Raw genomic sequence first — 19,600 nt, 5'->3', positions numbered from 1 at the left:
ATAAATTTGCTTATTCCTATAGCACAAAAATCTGTGCTTTGGGATTCGACAAGCTCTTGGAAAGCATTTTCTGCATCCCGCTGTTGCAGAAGTGTTTTCCCTGCAAAAAGTTTTCGAGATGCTTGAAGAAGTGATAGTCAGTTGGCGAGAGGTCAGGTGAATATGGCAGATGAGGCAAAACTTTGTAGCCCAATTCCTTCAACTTTTGAAGCGTTGGTTGTGCAGTGTGCCATTGGGTGTTGTTGTGGAGAAGAAGTAGGCCCTTTCAGTTGACCAATGCCAGCTGCAGACATTGCAGTTTTTGGTGCATCTCATTGATTTGCTGAGCAGACTTCTCAGATGTAGTGGTTTCGCTGGGATTCTGAAAGCTGTAGTGGATTAGACCGGCAGCAGACCACCAGACAGTGACCATGGCCTTTTTTTTTTGGTGCAAGTTTGGCTTTGGAAAGTGCTTTGAAGCTTCTTCTTGGTTAACCACTGAGCTGGTCGTAACCGGTTATCGTATAAAATCCACTTTTTGTCCCATGTCTCAATCTGAGAAATGGTTTGTTGTTGCATAGAATAGGAGAAGACGACACTTCAAAACAATTTTTTAAATTTTCACTCAGCTTGTGAGACACCCACTTATTGAGCTTTTTCACCTTTCCAATTTTCTTCAAATGGTGAATGACCATAGAATGGCTAACGTTGAGTTCTTTGGCAACTTCTTGTGTAGTTTAAGAGGATCAGCTTTGATGATTGCTCTCAATTGGTCCTTGTCAACTTCCAGTGACTGGTTATTGTCAACTTCCAGTGGCTGGCCATTATGCTTCTCATCTTCAAGGCTCTCGTCTCCTTTGCAAACTTTGTTTTTTGTTGTTATTGTGTGCTTCTTTGGGTGTTTTGTTTTGTTTTGTTTTGTTTTGTTTTGTTTCTGTTTTGAGACAGTCTTGCTCTGTGGCCCAGGCTGGAGTGCAGTAGCATGATCTCAGCTCACTGCAGCCTCTGCCTCTTGGGTTCAAGCTATTTTCGTGCCTCAGCCTCCCAAGTAACTGTGATTACAGGCATGTGCCACAGGCCCAGCTAATTTTTTGTATTTTTAGCGGAGACAGGGTTTCACCATCTTGACCAGGCTGGTCTTGAACTCCCGACAAGTGATCCGCCTGCCTCAGCCTCCCAGAGTGCTGGGATTATAGGCGTGAGCCATCATGCCCAGCCTCCTTTGCAAAACTTCTTGAACCACCACTGCACTGTATGTTCATTAGCAGTTCTGGGCCAAATGTGTTGTTGATGTTGGCAAGTTGTCTTTGCTGCTTTACAACCCATTTTGAACTCGAATAAGAAAATCGCTCGAACTTGCCTTTTGTCTAACATCATTTCCACAGTCTAAAATAATATAAAATAAATAGCAAGTAGTAAGTCATCAGCCAAAAAACATAAAGCAAGAAATTTGCGTTAAAATGATGCATAATGTAACCACATTTAAGAATGTATTCCAGTTATCAAGTGGCAAATTGTTATAATGCAAAACTGCAATTACATTTGCACCAACCTAATATCTGATTCATATACCATGAGCTTATTTTTTTGACAAGTTTTTACATTTCCTGGTAAAATCTGTAGCATGTTTTGTGAAGTTTATCTCTGTATGAGGAAAATACAGCTTGGCTTTATTTGCCAGATGATGCATTGTATAGATACTGCTCATTTCCCTTACTGCCTGATGAGCACAGAAGCCAATACCATGGCACCAGGTTTTGTTTTGTTTTTTTTTGAGACAGGGTCTCACTCTATTTGTTGCCCAGGCTGGAGTGCACGATCTTGGCTCATGGCACCCTCCACCTCCTGAGTTCAAGTGATTCTCATGTCTCAGCCTCCCAAGTAGCTGGGATTACAGGCATGCACCACCAAGGCTGGCTATTTATTTTTTTATTTTTTTATTTTAGTAGAGACGGGGTTTTGCCATGTTGTCTAGGCTGGTCTCGAATTCCTGGCCTTAAGTGATCCCCACCCGCCTTGCTTCCCAAAGTGCTGGGATTACAGGTGTGAGTCACTGTGCCTAGCCAGAAAATAATTTTTAGTGTACCGGACAAATAAGAGCAAAATATTATTAATATTAATAAACTGTTCAATACAGCAAAGTCACACCAAACATGTATCTGCAAGACAGCCAAAACTAAGCTATAGATAATCAACCTGAGCTTCAGCCTAAGATCTCAGAACTTTTATTTTTAAAAACTGAAGCTGAAGGTGAAGCCATGCTCCAAAGAATTAAAGAAATCAGTGGCTAACAGGTATTCTTGAACTTACAAGATGGCAGATAAGAAACAGCTTGCTAAAGCCCTCTCCACTTGTAAGATAACAAAACTGACTGAAATTGGCTGGAACTAATATGACCAACTAGAGTCTGTGGAGACTGAGCTTGCTGACATCACAGCCCAAATGTCCACATTTCATTCTAACTACTCCAGAATTTGCACATGTGGCCCATGAAGAGACAACTGTGCATGTCCAAGGACTTTTCAGACTTCCTCTTTCCTTCCCCAGAATCTACCCCCTAAACCTTTCCTAATAAACATATACTACCTTAAGGCCAATTTGCGGGGAGACAGATTTGAGCTGCACTCCTGTCTTCCTTGTTGGTTATCTAAGTAAAGCTTTCCTTTCTTCAAAAACCTGGTGCCAGCTAAGTTTGGAGGTTCGCTTGAGCCCAGGAGTTTGAGATTAGCCTGAGCAACATGGCAAAACCCCACGTGTGCAAAAAAATAACAAAAATTAACCAGGCATGGTGGTTAGCGCCTGTGGTCCCAGCTACCAGGGAGGCTGAAGTGGGAGGATCACCCCAGCTGGGGAGACTCTGTAACAAATAAAAAAAACTCCTCTTCACTCATGTCTGTATCACCTCCTCCCCTCTTTGGGCCTCTTCTCTTCATTCTGGCCAACTGCCAATTTTGTGTCACAGGATTCTTCACCCAGTCCTTCCCATCACTGGCTCTGTTCCACCCTGAAGTTATAATGTCCACATTTCTGAGGAAAGAGGTACTAATGTGATGTTGGCCCCAAACTTTCTGCCCACCTTGTGGTTTGTTTGTTTATTTATTTATTTGTCAGAGTCTTGCTGTGTCTCCCAGGGTGGAGTGCAGTGGCGCAATCTCGGCTCACTGCAACCTCCACCTCCTGAGTTCAAGCAATTCTCCTGCCTCAGCCTCCTGAGTAGCTGGGATTACAAGCGTATGCCACCATGCCCAGCTAAATTTTGTGGTGTTAGTAGAGATGGGGTTTCACCATATTGGCCAGGCTGGTCTCAAACTCCTGACCTCAAGAGATCCACCCACCTTGGCCTCCCAAAGGGCTGGGATTGCAGGGGTGAACCACTGCGCCCAGCCCCACCTTGTGTTTTATATCTATATAGAATAGGTTTGGATACACAATTCTATAGTTGTTTTGAATGCAGTGCTGCTTGTTTGTATCAGAAGTCAGATATGTTCAGACCACAAATTGTTTCTTTGTTCAGTTATAATTAGTGGGAATTTTTGGTAAAAAATTAAAAGATTGGCTGGTCACGGTGGCTCACACCTGTAATCCCAGTACTTTGGGAAGGCTGAGGCCGGCAGATCACCTGAGGTCAGGAGTTCGAGACCAGCCTGGCCAACATGGTGAAACCCCATCTCTACTAAAAATACAAAAATTAGCCGGGTGTGATGGCGGGCACATGTAATCCCAGCTACTCGGGAAGCTGAGGCAGAAGAATCGCTTGAACCTGGGAGGGGGAGGTTGCAGTGAGCTGAGATCGTACCACTGCACTCCTGCCTGGGTGACAGATTGAGACTTTGTCTAAAAAAAAAAAAAAAGTAATAATAAGATTAAAGTTATTTTTGTGGGGGCGGCATTTTCATGGGCCTTTGGAAGAGTGACATAGAAGAGATTTAGTTTTAATGAAATGTAAACACATTATGCTAACTGATTTCAGATAGTGTTGCTATTTAGCAGGAATGGATGTATTCTGATCCATTAAATTCAGGTTAATAGAACTCTATATGTAAAATTACCCATTTGGAATGATCTTTTACCTTTCACCTTATCCTGGATTCTAAAATGTGCAAGGATTGTAGTCATTAAATATATTGGCCTTTTGCTTTTACTGTCCTACCAATCAATCCATGAGTTTTTTTGTGTGTGTTATTAAAAAGCTCATTGATACAAAACATGTAGCAGTATACAAAACATGTAGCACTATATAAGAAGACTTGAGTTTGGAGAGACTTAATTGCTTGCTCTTGTCTTGTATAATCCTGCCACTTACTAGCTGGGTGACCTTGGTCAAATTAACCTCTTATGTACCTCCTCAGTTTTTTTATCTGTAAAATGGAAATAAGAATAAATATTGTGTTCATGTCTGTAAGATTTCTGCCACTTAATAGCTGTATGGTATTATGCCATATATCTCCCTGCCTTACTTTCTTCATATGTAACAATAGTATCTACCTCATATGAGATAACCCATGTAAGGATATTACAAAGGTATTAGATAGTGAATTGTGAAATGTGTGTTCTACTTGAGATGTCTCTAAGCATCAAGTTAGCAGAATTCTTGGCTTTTTTTTCCTCTTAGTTTAGTGGGACCCACTTATGATCTACTAAGTCAAAATTTGGGGGAGTAGAAATCAAATGATAGAATTGGTTCAAGGTCAGCTGGGCGCGGTGGTTCATGCCTGTAATCCCAGCACTTTCGGAGGCCGAGGTGGGCGGATCACGAGGTCAGGAATTCGAGACCAGCCTGGCCAACATGGTGAAACCCTGTCTGTACTAAAAATACAAAAATTAGCTGGGCGTAGTGGCAGGCGCCTGTAGTCCCAGATACTTGGGAGGCTGAGGCAGGAGAATCGGTTGAAACCAGAAGGCGGAGGTTGCAGTGAGCCAAGATCGCACCACTGCAGTCCGGCCCGGGCAACAAGATCGAAACTCCGTCTCAAAAAAAAAAAAACAAAACAAACAAACAAACAAACAAAAAATTGGTTCAAGGTCAGTAATATAAGGAACCAGTGTGGACAAGTGTGTGCCTTAAGGAGTTGACATGAGAGAGTAGATTATATAGTTGATGTTTTTAGGGTTCTATGCTGGAGGTTGGACAGAGAAGAGAAGCTTCCCTACAAAAATAGCCAGATGCATCTTTTGTTTGTTCCTCCTCCCTCAGTTGATTATGACAAATTTCAAACATGAAATGTTGAAAGAACTGTGCAGTGTATACACACAGTAGCAGTTAGATTCCAACATTTTGTGTTACATTTGCTTTATCAAAAAAGAAAAATTTACCTGTCCATCTTTTTTTATTTTTTGGTGCATTTTAAAGATAGTTGAAGACATTAGTACCCTTCACCCCCAAATACGTCAGCATACATAGCATGAAGTAGAGTTAAATATTTGTTGTTCTTTTTAACATAGCAAAATTGACATATAGTGAAATGTTAAATTCTTAGGTGTGCCATTTAATAAATTTGACAAATGCTTACATCTGTGTAATGCAAGCCCCTATCAAGAGATTGAATATTTCTATCATCCTAGAAATTTCAGTTGTCCTCCTTCTCAGTCAGTTGCCGTCACCTTCTACCCCAGAGGCAATCACTGTTCTCATTTTTGCCACCATGTATTGGTTTCACTTGTTCTGCAACTTCATATAGTTACTCACTATGTATCCTTTTGTCCCTGGCTATTGTGAGTAAAGCTACTAGGAACATTCTTGTTCAGGTCTTTTTGTAAATAAATTTATTTCTCTGGGGTAAATACCTGGAAGAAGAGGTACTAAGTTGTATGTTTAACTTTCTAAGGAGCCGTCATACTGTTTTCTAAAGTGTGCCATTTTATATCCCTCTTAGCAGTGTATGAACATTTTATTTAGTTTGTATCCTTACCAATAGTTGATAGTCATCTTTTAAATTTTAGTCATTCTGGTTTGTGTGTGGTGGTATCTCACTGTAATTTTAATTTGCATTTCCTTGATGACTAATAGTATTGTGTTCTTTTTTATGTGCTCATTGGCCATTTGTGTATCTTTTTTTGTGAGGTGTCTGTTGAGTTCTTTTTTTGAGATGGAATCTCGCTCTGTCGCCCAGGCTGGAGTGCAGTGGCACGATCTTGGCTCACTGCAGCCTCCGCCTCCCAAGTTCAAGCAACTCTCCCATGTCAGCCTCCCAAGTAGCTGGGATTACAGGCAGACACTGCCATGCCTGGCTAATTTTTTATATTTCATTAGAGACAGGGTTTCACCATGTTGCCCAGGCTGGTCTCAAACTCCTGAGCTAAGGCAGTCCACCTGCCTCGGCCTACCAAATGCTAGACTGGAGTACAATGGCGTGGTCTCAGCTCACTGCAACCTCCGCCTCGTGGGTTCAAGTGATTCTCCTACCTCAGTCTCCCTAGTAGCTGGGATTACAGGTGAGCGCCACCACGCCCAGCTAATTTTTTTTTCGTATTTTTAGTAGAGATGGGTTTCACCATGTTGGTCAGGCTGGTCTCGAACTCCTGACCTTAGGTGATCCACCTGCCTTGGCCTCCCAAAGTGCTGGGATTACAGGCCATGAGCCACCGCACCCAGCCAGTTGTCTTCTTACTGAGTTTTAGGAGGTCTTTATAAATTTTGGACCTAGGTACTTTGTCAGATACATTTCTTAACAAATGTTTTTTTCCCAGTCTTGCTTGCCTATTCATTTTCTTAATGATATCTTTTGATTGGCAGATGTTCTAAATTTTATGAAGACTGGATTTTTTTCTAATATTTTTATTCTTCTTTGTGTCCTAAGAAAATTTTGCCTATCCCCAGGCTACAAAGATAGTTTCCTGTGCTTGCTTCTAGAAGCATTGTAATTTTGCTTTTATAGTTTTTCTAATTTCTTTTGATTTTTGTATTTGACCCATGGATTATTTAGAAATGTATTGAATTTCCTAATATTTGGGGGGGAGGGTATTGATTTCTAATATAATTTCATTGTGATTAGAAAAAGATTGAGATTATGACTTCAGTGTTTTGAAATGTATTGAGACTTGTTTTATAGTTCACTGTATGGTCTGCTTGATAATTCTTAAAGAAAATATATTCTGTAGTTGTTGGGTATAGTGATCTGTAGAAGTAAGCTGATAGTATTAGATCTTTGTTCTTATTCTTTTTTCATGGGGAGGGAGGGTATGGTTTAGCCTGTTAAATTATTGAGAGATGGGGGTTAAAATTGCCAACTTTTATTTGGTGAATTTGTCTTATCCCCTTGGTTATTTATTTATTTATTTATTTTTGAGATGAGATGTCACTCTGTCACCCAGGCTGGAGTGCAGTGGCGTGGCCACCTGAGCCTCCCAAGTAGCTGGGACCACAGGCATGTGCCATCATACCTCGCCAATTTTTAAAATTATTTGTAGAGACAAGGTCTCACCGTATTGCCCAAGCTGATCTCGAGCTCCTGCGCTCAAGCGATCATCCCATCTTGGCCTCTCAAAGTGCTGAGATTACAGGTATGTGCTACCATGCCTAACCTCAATTTTTGTTTCATGTATTTTGAGGCCCTCATGAGAGCATACACTTTACATTTATTCTATGGCTCCATAGTGATTTGTCCTTTTAATATTATTAAGTGTCCTTTTAAAAAAAAACTTCTGGAAATATTTTTTGTCTTGAAATCTACTTTGGTATTAATACAGCCACTCTTACTGGAATACGCCTTCTTATGCTTAGTAGTTTCAGGGCATATCTTTTTCCATTCATATACTTTGAGCCTGTCCATATTTATATTTAAAGTAGGTCTCAGGTAAACAACATATAACTGAGTTTTGCCTTTCTGTCCATTTTCTGTCTTTTAATTGGAACACCAAATCCATTTATAGTTAATATAATTTTTGATATGGTTGGAATGAGGGCTATCATTCATCCACTGTTTTCTGTTGTTTCTTTTGAAAGCTGCCATTTGGGGGTTAAGGGAATATTTATTATTTAATTATTTAATATTTGTTATTATAATTCTGTTTTTATTGGTTTTGTTTTTGTTTTTTGAGATGGGTTCTTGCTGTCACCCAGGATGGAGTGCAGTGGCACAGTCATGGCCCACTACAGCCTCGAACTCCTGGACTCAGGCCATTCTCCCACCTCAGCCTCCCAGGTACTGGGACTACAGGCATGCCACTGCACCTGGCTAGTTTTTTGTTTGTTTAGTTTTTATAGAGACGGGGGTCTCGCTGTGTTGCCCAGACTGGTCTCGAACTCTTGGCCTCAAGCTGTCCTGCCTCGGCCTCCCAAAGTGCTAGGATTACAAGTCATTTTAATTTATTTGTTAGATTTTTAACTCTCCCTCTTTTGCACTATTTAGTGGTTTCTCTTGGGATTTCTGTGTCTTCCATAATGTTTTTCAGATTACTTTATGTTACGTTCATACCACATCCTGTAAAAATAACAAGATTGCAGCTGTGTAGTTAGATTTACTACCTGTCTTCCCTGGCATTTATGCTGTACTTACTTGTATTACATCTGGAGAGGCTGTAAATTCAATGTGTACTTTTTGCTTTGTATAGTTAAATATATTTTAAGGAAATTAAGAGAAAAAAGTTTTTGTTTGCTCACATGTTCCTCATGTCTTTCTGAAATCTGAATTTCCATTTGGTAACATTTCCTTTCAGCCTGAAGAACTTGTAGAGCAGGTTGTATAGAAGTAGATTCTTAGTTTTATCTGGAAGTGCCTTTATTTTGCTTTGGGCTTTTGGATCAATTTTATTCAGCTGTGATTTATTTACAGTAAACTGCATCCATTTGAAGTATTCAAATTATTTTAGCTGGCAATGGACTTCTCTGAACTCACTCTGTCTCCCCTGTGGTAGGCAGCAGCTGAAACTTTTTAGTTTTATTTGGCAGCTTGGAGTCTGCCTTACAGCTGTGTAGTTTACAGGTCCACCAGAGATTCGGGTGGCTTATATGTAGACTTTGAGGTTCCCTTTCTGTGGCTCTTCATTTCTGCATCTCACCTCCTTTTCTGGCTGATTGTTCAGTTAACAGGTTTGCTGTTTTCTCTCAGAACTTCAGGTATTCAGTGGCAGCAACTCATGAAGAGAACAGGAAGCTTACTCAGTGCCCTTCCCATTTTCCAAGTGTCCTCTCCCATCCAGTTTCTTCTTGCTTTTGGTTGCTCTTGTGCCTTCAGATGATTGTTTCTTTATACTTTTTTCCAGAGTTTATAATTATCATATATCTAAACGTTTATCAGGTAGAAGCTACTCTGCCTTTAGCAGAAGTGGAACTCATTTTGTTTGTTCTTTATCTAGGGATCATTGGAGACTTAGGGTGCTCTTTGTTCAGTTGGGTTAAAAATCAAAGTGGCTCTCCAGACTCCTCAGTACTGACAGTTACTAAATGCTTGTTTCACATGCCAAGACCATATAGTGCTCCCCCTCACCCCCTTATCTGCAAGGGATATGTTCCAAGAATCCCAGGGCATACCTGAAACTGCAGATAATATTGAACCCTGTATATACTGTGCTTTTTCTTATACATACATATCTATGATGAAATTTAATTTATAAGTAGGCACAGTCAGAGATTAACAACAATAAAATAGAACAATTATAACACTATAATGTAATAAAGGTTATATGAATGTAGTCTCTTTCTCTCTCAAAATATCTTATTGTATATAATATCTTTGGATCATGGTTGACCATGGGTCAGGGAAACTGGAAATTGAAACCATGGATAAGGTAGGCTACTATATGTAACTTTATGTTTCATATTAGTACAACAACTATAGTATATCGTAAGAATTACTATTTTTTTCCCCTCAGTTTTACCAATTAGGAAATTGGTACAGAAGGCAGTTAGGTTCCCAAAGTCAAATGGCTGGTTGGTGGCACAGCTGGGATTAAAAATCTTGTTTAGTTTTTCTGATTGAAGAACCCACAATGTTAACACTACATGGTACCATCTTCTTCCTGTATACTTTCATGCTGAAAATAAGTAGAGATAAAAGAATGATGTGAAAGATGAAATATATCATGCAACATGTTATGTTTTAGGAAATGGAAGTTCCAGTATTACCGAAAATCTCTCTACCGATCACCAGTTCTTCACTGCCTACCTTTAATTTTAGTTCCCCTGAGATCACAACTTCCTCTCCATCACCCATCAATTCGTCTCAATCATTAACAAACAAGGTACAAAACCATTATATAAATACAGGTGACATTTGTTCTTTCTTAATTCTTTATTTTAAAACCTATATTATAAACAGTGTTTAATTTTCATTATGGAAATTAATAACATAGTAAACAGAAATGGAAATGCTGTTTTGCTTTTTTAAAAAAATGTACAAATATCTTGGATACATTATAATGGAGTGTTCCTCAACTCTTATGCAATACCATAGAGAAGGATATTCTTGTAATTTTGTTTCCAAATAATGTTTCCAGTAAGATGCTTTTTGGATAGGAGTGCACTCAATGTTTCATGTTTTTACTTCTCAGCTAGGCTTAACATCTTTTAATGTGCTCCTGAGTTGTTTTTTTTTTGAGATGGTGTCTCACTGTATTGCCGAGGCTAGAGAGCAGTGGTGCAATCACAGCTCATTGCAGCTTCCATCTCCTGGGCTCAAGTGATCCTCCCACCTCAGCCTCCTGAGTAGCTGGGACTACAGGTGTACACCACCACACCCAGCTAATTAAAAAAAAATTTTTTTTTAATATTTATTTATTTTTTCAGCTTGAGTCTCGCCCTGTCACCCAGGCTGGAGTGCAGTGGCACAATCTTGGCTCACTGCAACCTCCACCTCCTGGGTTTCAAGTGATTATCCTGCCTCAGCCTCCTGAGTAGCTGGGATTACAGGTACGCACCACCATGCCTGGCTAATTTTTGTATTTTTAGTAGAGACAGGGTTTCACCATGTTGGTTAGGCTGATCTTGAACTCCTGACTTCAGGTGATCCGCCTGCCTTGGCCTCCCAAAGTGCTAGGATTACAAGCGTGAGCCCCCACTCCTGGCCAAAAAATATTTTTATGGGTGAGGTCTTGCTGTGTTACCCAGGCTGGTCTTGAAATCTTGCGTTCAAGCAATTCCCTCTGTCATGGCTTCCCAAAGTGCTGGGATCACAGGTGTGAGGCACTGTGCCTGGCCTGCTCCTGAAATTTTAATGCTTGCTTTCTTGCTTTCACTTCTTCTGAACATATTCTTATAGATGTTACTTTACTTTTTTATACAAATATCCGCCTCTAAGATTGTGTGTACTCCTTAGAGGAAGCCACATTTTATAACACTTATAGTTCTGTGTTTTTCAGAACTTAAAGTGAGATTTTTAAATTTAAAAGGAAAAAATACTTAGTGTCTTTGGAATAATCAGTTTGCCTAATGTCTTTTATTGTCACTTTATTTTTCTAAAAAGCTCTTTTTGTATCATTTCTTAATAATTTGGAAAACCAGGTACAAATGACCTCTCCGAGCAGCACTGGCAGTCCCATGTTTAAATTTTCATCTCCAATCGTAAAATCTACTGAGGCAAATGTACTACCTCCATCATCTGTAAGTAACAAGCAAGGAATAGTATATATTTACTGATTTCAAAGCCATGTTATATTTTTATCAAATCTAAGATGCCACTGGTGGTGAGAAACACTGTTATTTTTCTTCCAACTTAAAAAATACTCTCTGTAAAAAACTTTTGAACAATCATGTATTCTTCACTACATAATGTACATATGTATGCATATTCATTTTCTTCTGTACCATTTGAAAGTTAAAATGCAAACAACTGGATTTCCTTAATTCTTCTCCATGTGTCCCTTAAGAAAAAGGACATTCCTTTTGCATCCCCACAATACAGCTATCATACCCAAGAAATTTGACATGATATAATGACGACATGGTCCATATTCAGATTTCCCCATTATCCCCAGACTGTCCTTTAATTGCTGTTTTATTTCTGTTGGTCCTAGAGCCAATTAAAGACTAGGACCTAATCAACTACATGATATTGCATTTAGTTAAAACATGTGTCTTGATTTACCTTTAATCTAGAAGAGTTCTGGGCATTTTTTTCTTTCATGATTGAAAAGTGAATGTTTGGGGTAAGAATAACACGTAGTTTAATATTCAAATTGCCCCAGATTTGGCATGTTTATATTATTTTAATATGTCATTTTCTAGTTTTGACTGTGTCCTTGTCTTCTGACACAAGTAGATGTTATAGATCAAATGTAATTTCCTTGCCACATGCTGAAATCCATCAGTTGCCCCAGAAGTGTCATACTTTTTATTAGAAAATGGCATTTGAGGCCAGGGACGGTGGCTCATGCCTGTAATCCCAGCACTTTGGGAGGCCGAGGCAGGTGGATCACTTGAGGTCAAGAGTTCGAGACCAGCCTGACCAACATAGTGGAACCTCGTCTCTACTAAAAAAAAAAAAAAAAAAAGAAAATACAGAATTAGCCAGGCATGGTGGTGCACGCCTATAATCCCAACTACTCAGGAGGCTGAGACAGGAGAATTGTTTGAACCTGGGAGGTAGAGGTTGCAGTGAGCCGAGATTGTGCCATTGCACTCCAGCCCAGGCAACAAGAGTGAAACTCCACCTCAAAACAAAAAAAAAAAGAAAGAAAATGACATTCAGAAATTGGAACTGGGCATTAGGAACACACCATCATTATTTTATATACTGTTTTGAAAGAAAAAGTGCCTGAGAAATTTAAAATGCTGCCTGTTAAACTGTGACATTGCCATTCAATATAAGAATCTCACTTTTAGAGATAGTGAAATATTATAAACTATATCTTAAAATAGGTGAAAGTATGTTTTTGACTTGGGATAAAAATAACCTCTATATTTGGGCCGGGCGCGGTGGCTCACGCCTGTAATCCCAGCACTTTGGGAGGCCGAGGTGGGCGGATCACAAGGTCAGTAGATCGAGACCATCCTGGCTAACACGGTGAAACCCCATCTCTACTAAAATACAAAAAATTAGCTGGGTGTGGTGGCGAGTTCCTGTAGTCCCAGCTGCTCGGGAGGCCGAGGCAGGAGAATGGCGTGAACCCGGGAGGCGGAGGTTGCAGTGAGCCAGGATTGTGCCACTGCACTCCAGCCTGGGCAACAGAGTAAGACTCCGTCTCAGGGGAATAAAAAAGCTCTATATTTGATACTTATTGAAAACTAAGTATAAGGATATTCTTTCTCTTTACAGATTGGATTTACATTTAGTGTGCCTGTTGCAAAAACAGCAGAACTTTCTGGTTCTAGTAGTACTTTAGAACCAATTATAAGTAGTTCAGGTAAGTAAAAATTTCTTACATTTTAACATAAAAACAATTGCATACAGTAGATTAGTATTTCAGCTTCTTTCACCTTTGGTAATTCTTATAAATGCCTTCATTTGGATGAAATTAGCTCTGAAAAGCAAGCAGGCACTATTATTTAACCTTTTTGACGGTGCTTTTTATTAATTATCTTTAGAGATACTTAGCTCCTTAAATGGAAGTGTCAGTTTGGTTTTGAGAGAGCTAGGCATGGTAGCAAATTTATCCACTATCTTTGTTTAGTCAAAACAAGGTGACAAGTTAGTTATAAAGCAAGTCTCATTATAAGAAATTTATAGGTTGTCTACATTATAGTTGTAGTAGATTTTATTTCTAGTTTTTACCTTTCAGTTCACAAGCATTTTTATGTATAAAGGTTATGCAGGCCCATGTAGATTGTGATACATAATTTCTGAACCGAAGAAATCAGCATCATTGAAGGAAGGAGGCCATGGGTCATTCCTGTAAACCCAGCAGTTTGGGAGGCTGTGGTGGGAGGATTGCTCGAGGCCAAAAGCTCAAGACGATCCTAGGCAGCTCAGTGAGACTCATCCCTACCGAAAAAAAAAAAAAAAAAGAAAAAGAAATAACCAGGTGGTGGTGTGAGCCTGTAGTCCCAGCTACCTGGGATGCTGAAGTGGGAGAATTGCTTGAGCCCAGGAAGTCAAGGCTGCAGTGAGCTATGATTGCACTACCACACTACAGCTGGCTGACAGAGCAAGACCCTATCTCAAAAAAAAAGAAAAAGAAAGAAATGAATGAATAATCAGAGAATTAAAACGTAGAATTCTTCTTCTTTTTTTTTTTTTTTTTTTTTTGAGACAGAGTCTCGCTCTGTTGCCCAGGCTGGAGTGCAATGGCACGGTCTTGGCTCACTGCAACCTCTGCCTCCCGAGTTCAAACGATTTCTCCTGCCAGTAGCTTGGATTACAGGTGCCTGCCACCCTGCTGGCTACTTTTTTTTTTTTTTCTTTTAATTGTGAGACGGAGCCTTGTTGTGTCCTCCAGGTTGGAGTACAGTGGCGTAATCTTGGCTCACTGCAACCTCCGCCTCCCAGGTTCATGCCATTCTCCTCCTCAACCTCCCGAGTAGCTGGGACCACAGGCGCCTGCCACCACACCTGGCTAATTTTTTTGTATTTTTAATAGAGACAGGGTTTCAACATGTTAGCTCGGATGGTCTCGATCTCCTAACTTCGTGATCCACCTGCCTCGGCCTCCCAAAGTGCTGGGATTACAGGCGTGAGCCACCGCGCCCTGCCCCTGGCTAATTTTTTGTATTTTTAGTAGAGAGGTGTTTCACCACGTTTGGCCAGGCTGGTCAGAAACTCCTGTCCTCAGGTGATCTGCCCGCCTTGGCCTCCCAAAGTATTGGGATTACAGACGTGAGCCACTGTGCCCGGCCAAATTTGTTTTTTTATAATGGTGGTTTTCTTTTAAGTGTTTGGGAAAATCAGAAACACCTGAGCTGAGTTACTCAGGTCAAGAATTTTGAGCAAGGGCATTTTACCCAAGAAATATAAACACAAAGCTCAAGGGCACAGGAACAAGAGAAAAAGCATGACACGCTTTAGAATTGCAAACAATTTGTCATGAGGTTGGAGAGGTAGCTTTAAATCCTAAAAGTTCTGGAATGCTATGCTAATGAATTGGATTTTATTCTGACTGCATTAGGGAGATGTTGAATGATTTTTACTTGGGGGTGAGATGGATGTGAGTATAGTGATAGCAGTGTGGTGAGTGCTAGTGTGGGTTGGAGTGGCATGTTAGAGGCAGAAACATGAGTTGGGAGATATTACCTTATCGAAAAGCGTTTCTTCAATGATCTTCTGAGTTTGGGAATTTTTAAAAACTAGATCCTCAAAAGATAGATTAAAAAATAAAAAGAGTCAGGACATAGAAGCTAAAGAAATATCTTTGGCTTTGAATGGTCTTGAAGATAAGAGGCCAGATTATGGAAGTGGCCCAAACTAAGAATTTGACTGGTATGTTTGCAACCTTATCTTTTTTTTTTAAATTGGCTAACACAGCCTTACGTAATAGAAATTAATAAGGAATTTCCACTGTGTTTCCTGTCACAAAAGTTTTTTTTCTTTAATGTTAACTATTAATTCAAGAGGATTAAACCTCTTCAAATTACCAATTTCATGACTTATTACGAGGAAAGGCATTAAAATGTTTCCCACTATTTGCTAATGTTTTACTAATGATAACTGAATAATTAACAATTTGTTACAACAACTTTGTTTCATTATATCTCAGGAAGTTACCCAGATTTTTAAGGAGTCGGTTATGAGTGGCCTATTTAGAGTTGTGTGTTCTCACTTTGACACCGTTGGTTCTCACCACTTCTATCATTTAAAAAAGCTAATTGAAAATGTGGAAGTCATGATTACTTTGTGACAGGAGCTAAGTTTTCCATTGTCTCCTTTTCCCATCTTTTTGAGCATACTTTAGGGAATCCTAACATTTTACCGTAAATTACTAAAAGCAATTTAACTTTCATTATAAAGGAAGATAGAATGTGATTAAATTATAAGTTTTCTTTGTTTTGGCATAGTTGTAAGAGTGGTGGTTATTTTTGGTGGGGATGGTTGTGGGGGGGGGGTGTTGCACATTCTGTCACCCAGGCTGGAGTGCAGTTGCACAATCTCAGCTCACTGCAACCTCCATCTCCTGGGTTCAAGCGATTCTTGTGCCTCAGCCTCCCGAGTAGCTGTGATTACAGGCACCTGCCACCATGCCTGGCTAATTTTTGTATTTTTAGTAGAGAAGGGGTTTCGTCATGTTGCCAGGCTGGTCTTGAACTCCTGACCTCAGGTGATCTGGCCGCCTAGGCGTCTCAAAGTGCTGGGATTACAGGTGTGAGCCACTGCGTCCGGCCTATATTTTTGTTACTGTGATGAAGTTGACATGATACAGCCATTTTAAAGGGAATAATTCAGTGGCCTTTAGTACCTTGACAGTGTTGTGCAGCCACCACTTTTTATCTAGTTCCAAAACATTTATCACCCTCACCAGGAAACCCCTGTCCATTAAAAAGTTGCTCCCCGTTCTGCCTTCCCCCTAGCTAACTGTCAACTTGTGTTCTGTCTCTATGGATTGACTTATTCTGAATATGTCATGTAAGTAGAATCATACAATGTGGCTTCGTACAGCTGAGTTCTTTCACTTAGCACAGTGGTTTCAAGGTTCTTATGTCTCAATACTTCATTCCTTTTATGGCTGAATAATATTCCATTGTATTGATGTGCCACAGTTTATTTTTGTTCATCCATTAATGGACATTTGGTCTGTTTCCACCATTTGGCTATTGTAAATAGTGCTGCTGTGAACATATGTGTATGTGTATTTGTTTGAGTACTGGTTTCAGTGCTTTTTCATATGTGCCTAGGAGTGGAATTGATGGGTCAGATGGTAGTTCTGTATTAAACTTTTTGAAGAATCACTAAACTGTTTTCCACAGTAGTTGAACCATGTCACATTACCACTAGCAGTATACAACTTCACTAACACTTAGTATTTTCTCTTTTTTGACTATAGCAATCCTAGTGGATGTAAAGTAATACTTTGTTGTAGTTTTGATTTGCATTTCCCTAATGCAAATGATGTTGCATTTTTTTCAGGTGCTTATTGTCCATTTAAATATCTTAGGGAGGAATGCCTTTCACGTCCTTTACCCATTGAACAGTTTGTCTTTTTGTTACTGAGTTATAAGAGTTCTTAGTCTGGACACTAGACCCTTACCAGATACGTGATTTGCAGATATTTTTTCCCATTTATAGATTGTCTTTTCACTTTCTTGATAATTTCCTTGAATGGACAGAGGTATTTAATTTTGATGAAGTCCATTTTTTTCTTCTGTTGCTGTGCTTTTCGTGTCATATCTAAGAATACATTGCCAAATCCATGGTCTTGAAGCTATACTCCCTAGGTTTTCTTCTAAGAGTTTTATGGTGTTTATGTCATATTTAGGATATTGATCCATTTTGAATTTTTGTTTATTGTGTGAGGTAGGGAAAGGTTTTTTTCAAAAGTACTTTACTACTACTTTTTAAATTGGCAAACACTTAAAAAGAAAAACTTGGTTATTAGTATATTTCATTATGGAAAACTTGATTCTCAGAAGTAGAATTGTAGACTGAATCCCCATATACTATTTAGGCAGCTTCAACTTTTACCATTTTGACCCATCTTGTTTCTTTTTCTTTCTTTTTTTTTTCTGAGACGGAGTCTCGCTCTGTCGCCCAAGCTGGAGTGCAGTTGTGCAAGCTCGTTTCACTGCAAGCTCCACCTCTCAGGTTCACTCCATTCTGCCTCAGCCTCCTGAGCAGCTGGGACTACAGGCGCCTGCCACCACGCCCGGCTAATTTGTTTTGTATTTTTAGTAGAGACGGGGTTTCACCATGTTAGCCTGGGTGGTCTCGATCTCCTGACCTCGTGATCTGCCTGCCTCGGCCTCCCAGAATGCTGGGATTACAGGCGTGAGCCACCGCTGCCTGGCCTGTTTGTTTGTTTGTTTGTTTTTGAGACGGAGTCTCGCTCTGTCACCAGGCTGGAGTACAGTGGCACGATCTTGGCTCACTGCAACCTCCGCCTCCCAGGTTCAAGCAATTCTCCTGCCTCAGCCTCCTGAGTAGCTGAGACTACAGGTGTGTACCACCACACCCAGCTACTTTTTGTATTTTTAGTGGAGATGGGGTTTCACTATGTTGGCCAGGATGGTCTCCATCTCTTGACCTCGTGATCTGCCCGCCTTGGCCTCCCAAAGTCCTTGGGATTACAGGCACGAGCCACCGTGCCTGGCCGCATCTTGTTTCTTATTGTTTCTTTTGTTCCATCCCTCCTCTCCCCATCCCACACAGAAACTTACATGTCAGGTCACTCTTCAACAATCCCAAACATCTTAGTTTTATCTATAAATAGAAATCGCCCCTTAAAAATGTAACGATAAAACCATTATCACACTGAAAATGTAGATCTCTAAATACAAGGATGCAAGTTTAGAAAGCATAAAAAGTAAAAGCAGTAAGTCACTGATCTTACTGCTAGCAGCTACCATTACTCTTTAGATGTAAACATTCTAGACTTTTCAACCTGCTTTTACCCATAACTACACTTTTAAGAATGATTTTTGTGGGCCAGGCATGATGACTCATGCCAGTAATGCCAGTGCTTTGGGAGGCCGATGTGGGAGGATCACCTGAGGCCAGGAGTTTAAGACCAGTCTGGCCAGCCATAGTGAGACCCCATGTCTACAAAAAAGTAAAAAAAAAAATGAGCTAGATGGGGTGGCATGCACCTGTGTTCCTGGCTACTTGAGAGGCTAAGGTGGGAGGATTGCTTAAGCCCAGGAGTTTGAGGCTGCATTAAGCTACGATTGCACCACTGTACTCCGGCCTTGCTGACAACAAGACACTCACTCTCTGTTTTGAAAAAGAATGATTTTTGTGGCTGCATAAGTATTTCATCATGTCACTGTTATGTAATTTATGTAACCATATACCCTTATTTAATATTTTACCATATAGGTTTTCAATATTATAACTGAAGGATATTTTCAATTATATTAATAGTGTGAATTTCTAAAAATGAAATAATTGCTCAGTTGAAAATTACTTTTTTTGATTAGTTTTGTAAATTGTTGTGTAATCAGATATTTCATGCAGTGGATGGGCTTGCCCTAGTTGCCATATCCTCTCCAGTTTTTCAGTTTGATTGTTTTGATTATCAGTCAGTTAATTGGACGATAGTTATAGTTTATATTTTTTTGCCTTTTTATTGGTGGGGGAAGTTATACAGTACGGGAATAGTGTTTTTATCTCCTTGTAATGGCAAATTATCCCTGTAAAGTCATTTGTTTATTGAATTACAGTGACTTTTTTCATGAACTTTTAGAAATTAATCCAAAAGATGGTTTTGAAAGATTTTTAAAAATGCATTTGAGAGTCCAGTGTTTTATTTGGCATAATGTTATTAAATTTAAAAAAATTACAGCTCATCATGTCACTGCAGTGAACAGTACAAATTGTAAGAAGACACCACCTGAAGATTGTGAGGGTCCTTTTAGACCTGCAGAAATCCTGAAAGAAGGAAGCGTTCTAGATATTCTGAAAAGCCCTGGTAAGATAATTAAAAGATAAGCTTTTTGATTACAAACTCATGATCTCAATTTAATGTCATTTTGTATTATACTTTAGGCTTTTAAAAATTTCTGACTAGTTTGGTAGGAGATTTACTTTTGAATAGAGATGTAGTTAGGTGTAATTCTTTTGTTGGAAATATCTTACAAGCCAAAGGACTCTATACTAAAATGAAA

General features: G+C 39.6%; 1 protein-coding gene across 4 annotated transcripts in view; it reads left to right on the top strand.

Moving 5' to 3' along the window:
- The window catches only part of NUP153 (nucleoporin 153), a 92,654-nt gene that overhangs the window by 49,351 nt on the left and 23,703 nt on the right, over positions 1–19,600 (top strand). For 2 of the 4 annotated variants that reach the window (XM_008976775.6, XM_003823178.7), the window contains 4 exons: positions 10,021–10,158; positions 11,417–11,515; positions 13,170–13,257; positions 19,279–19,404. In XM_008976775.6, coding sequence (XP_008975023.3) covers positions 10,021–10,158; positions 11,417–11,515; positions 13,170–13,257; positions 19,279–19,404 — 451 coding nt within the window. Of the gene's footprint in view, positions 1–7,386; positions 7,480–10,020; positions 10,159–11,416; positions 11,516–13,169; positions 13,258–19,278; positions 19,405–19,600 lie in introns of all 4 variants that reach the window. The other 2 variants (XM_055113204.2, XM_063604757.1) reach the window with 2 other exon arrangements.

The sequence above is a fragment of the Pan paniscus genome, chromosome 5, assembly GCF_029289425.2.
Source record: "Pan paniscus chromosome 5, NHGRI_mPanPan1-v2.0_pri, whole genome shotgun sequence".
Classification (NCBI taxonomy): domain Eukaryota; kingdom Metazoa; phylum Chordata; class Mammalia; order Primates; family Hominidae; genus Pan; species Pan paniscus.
Note: the sequence above shows the minus strand (reverse complement) of the source record. Positions and strands in the feature narration are given on the sequence as shown.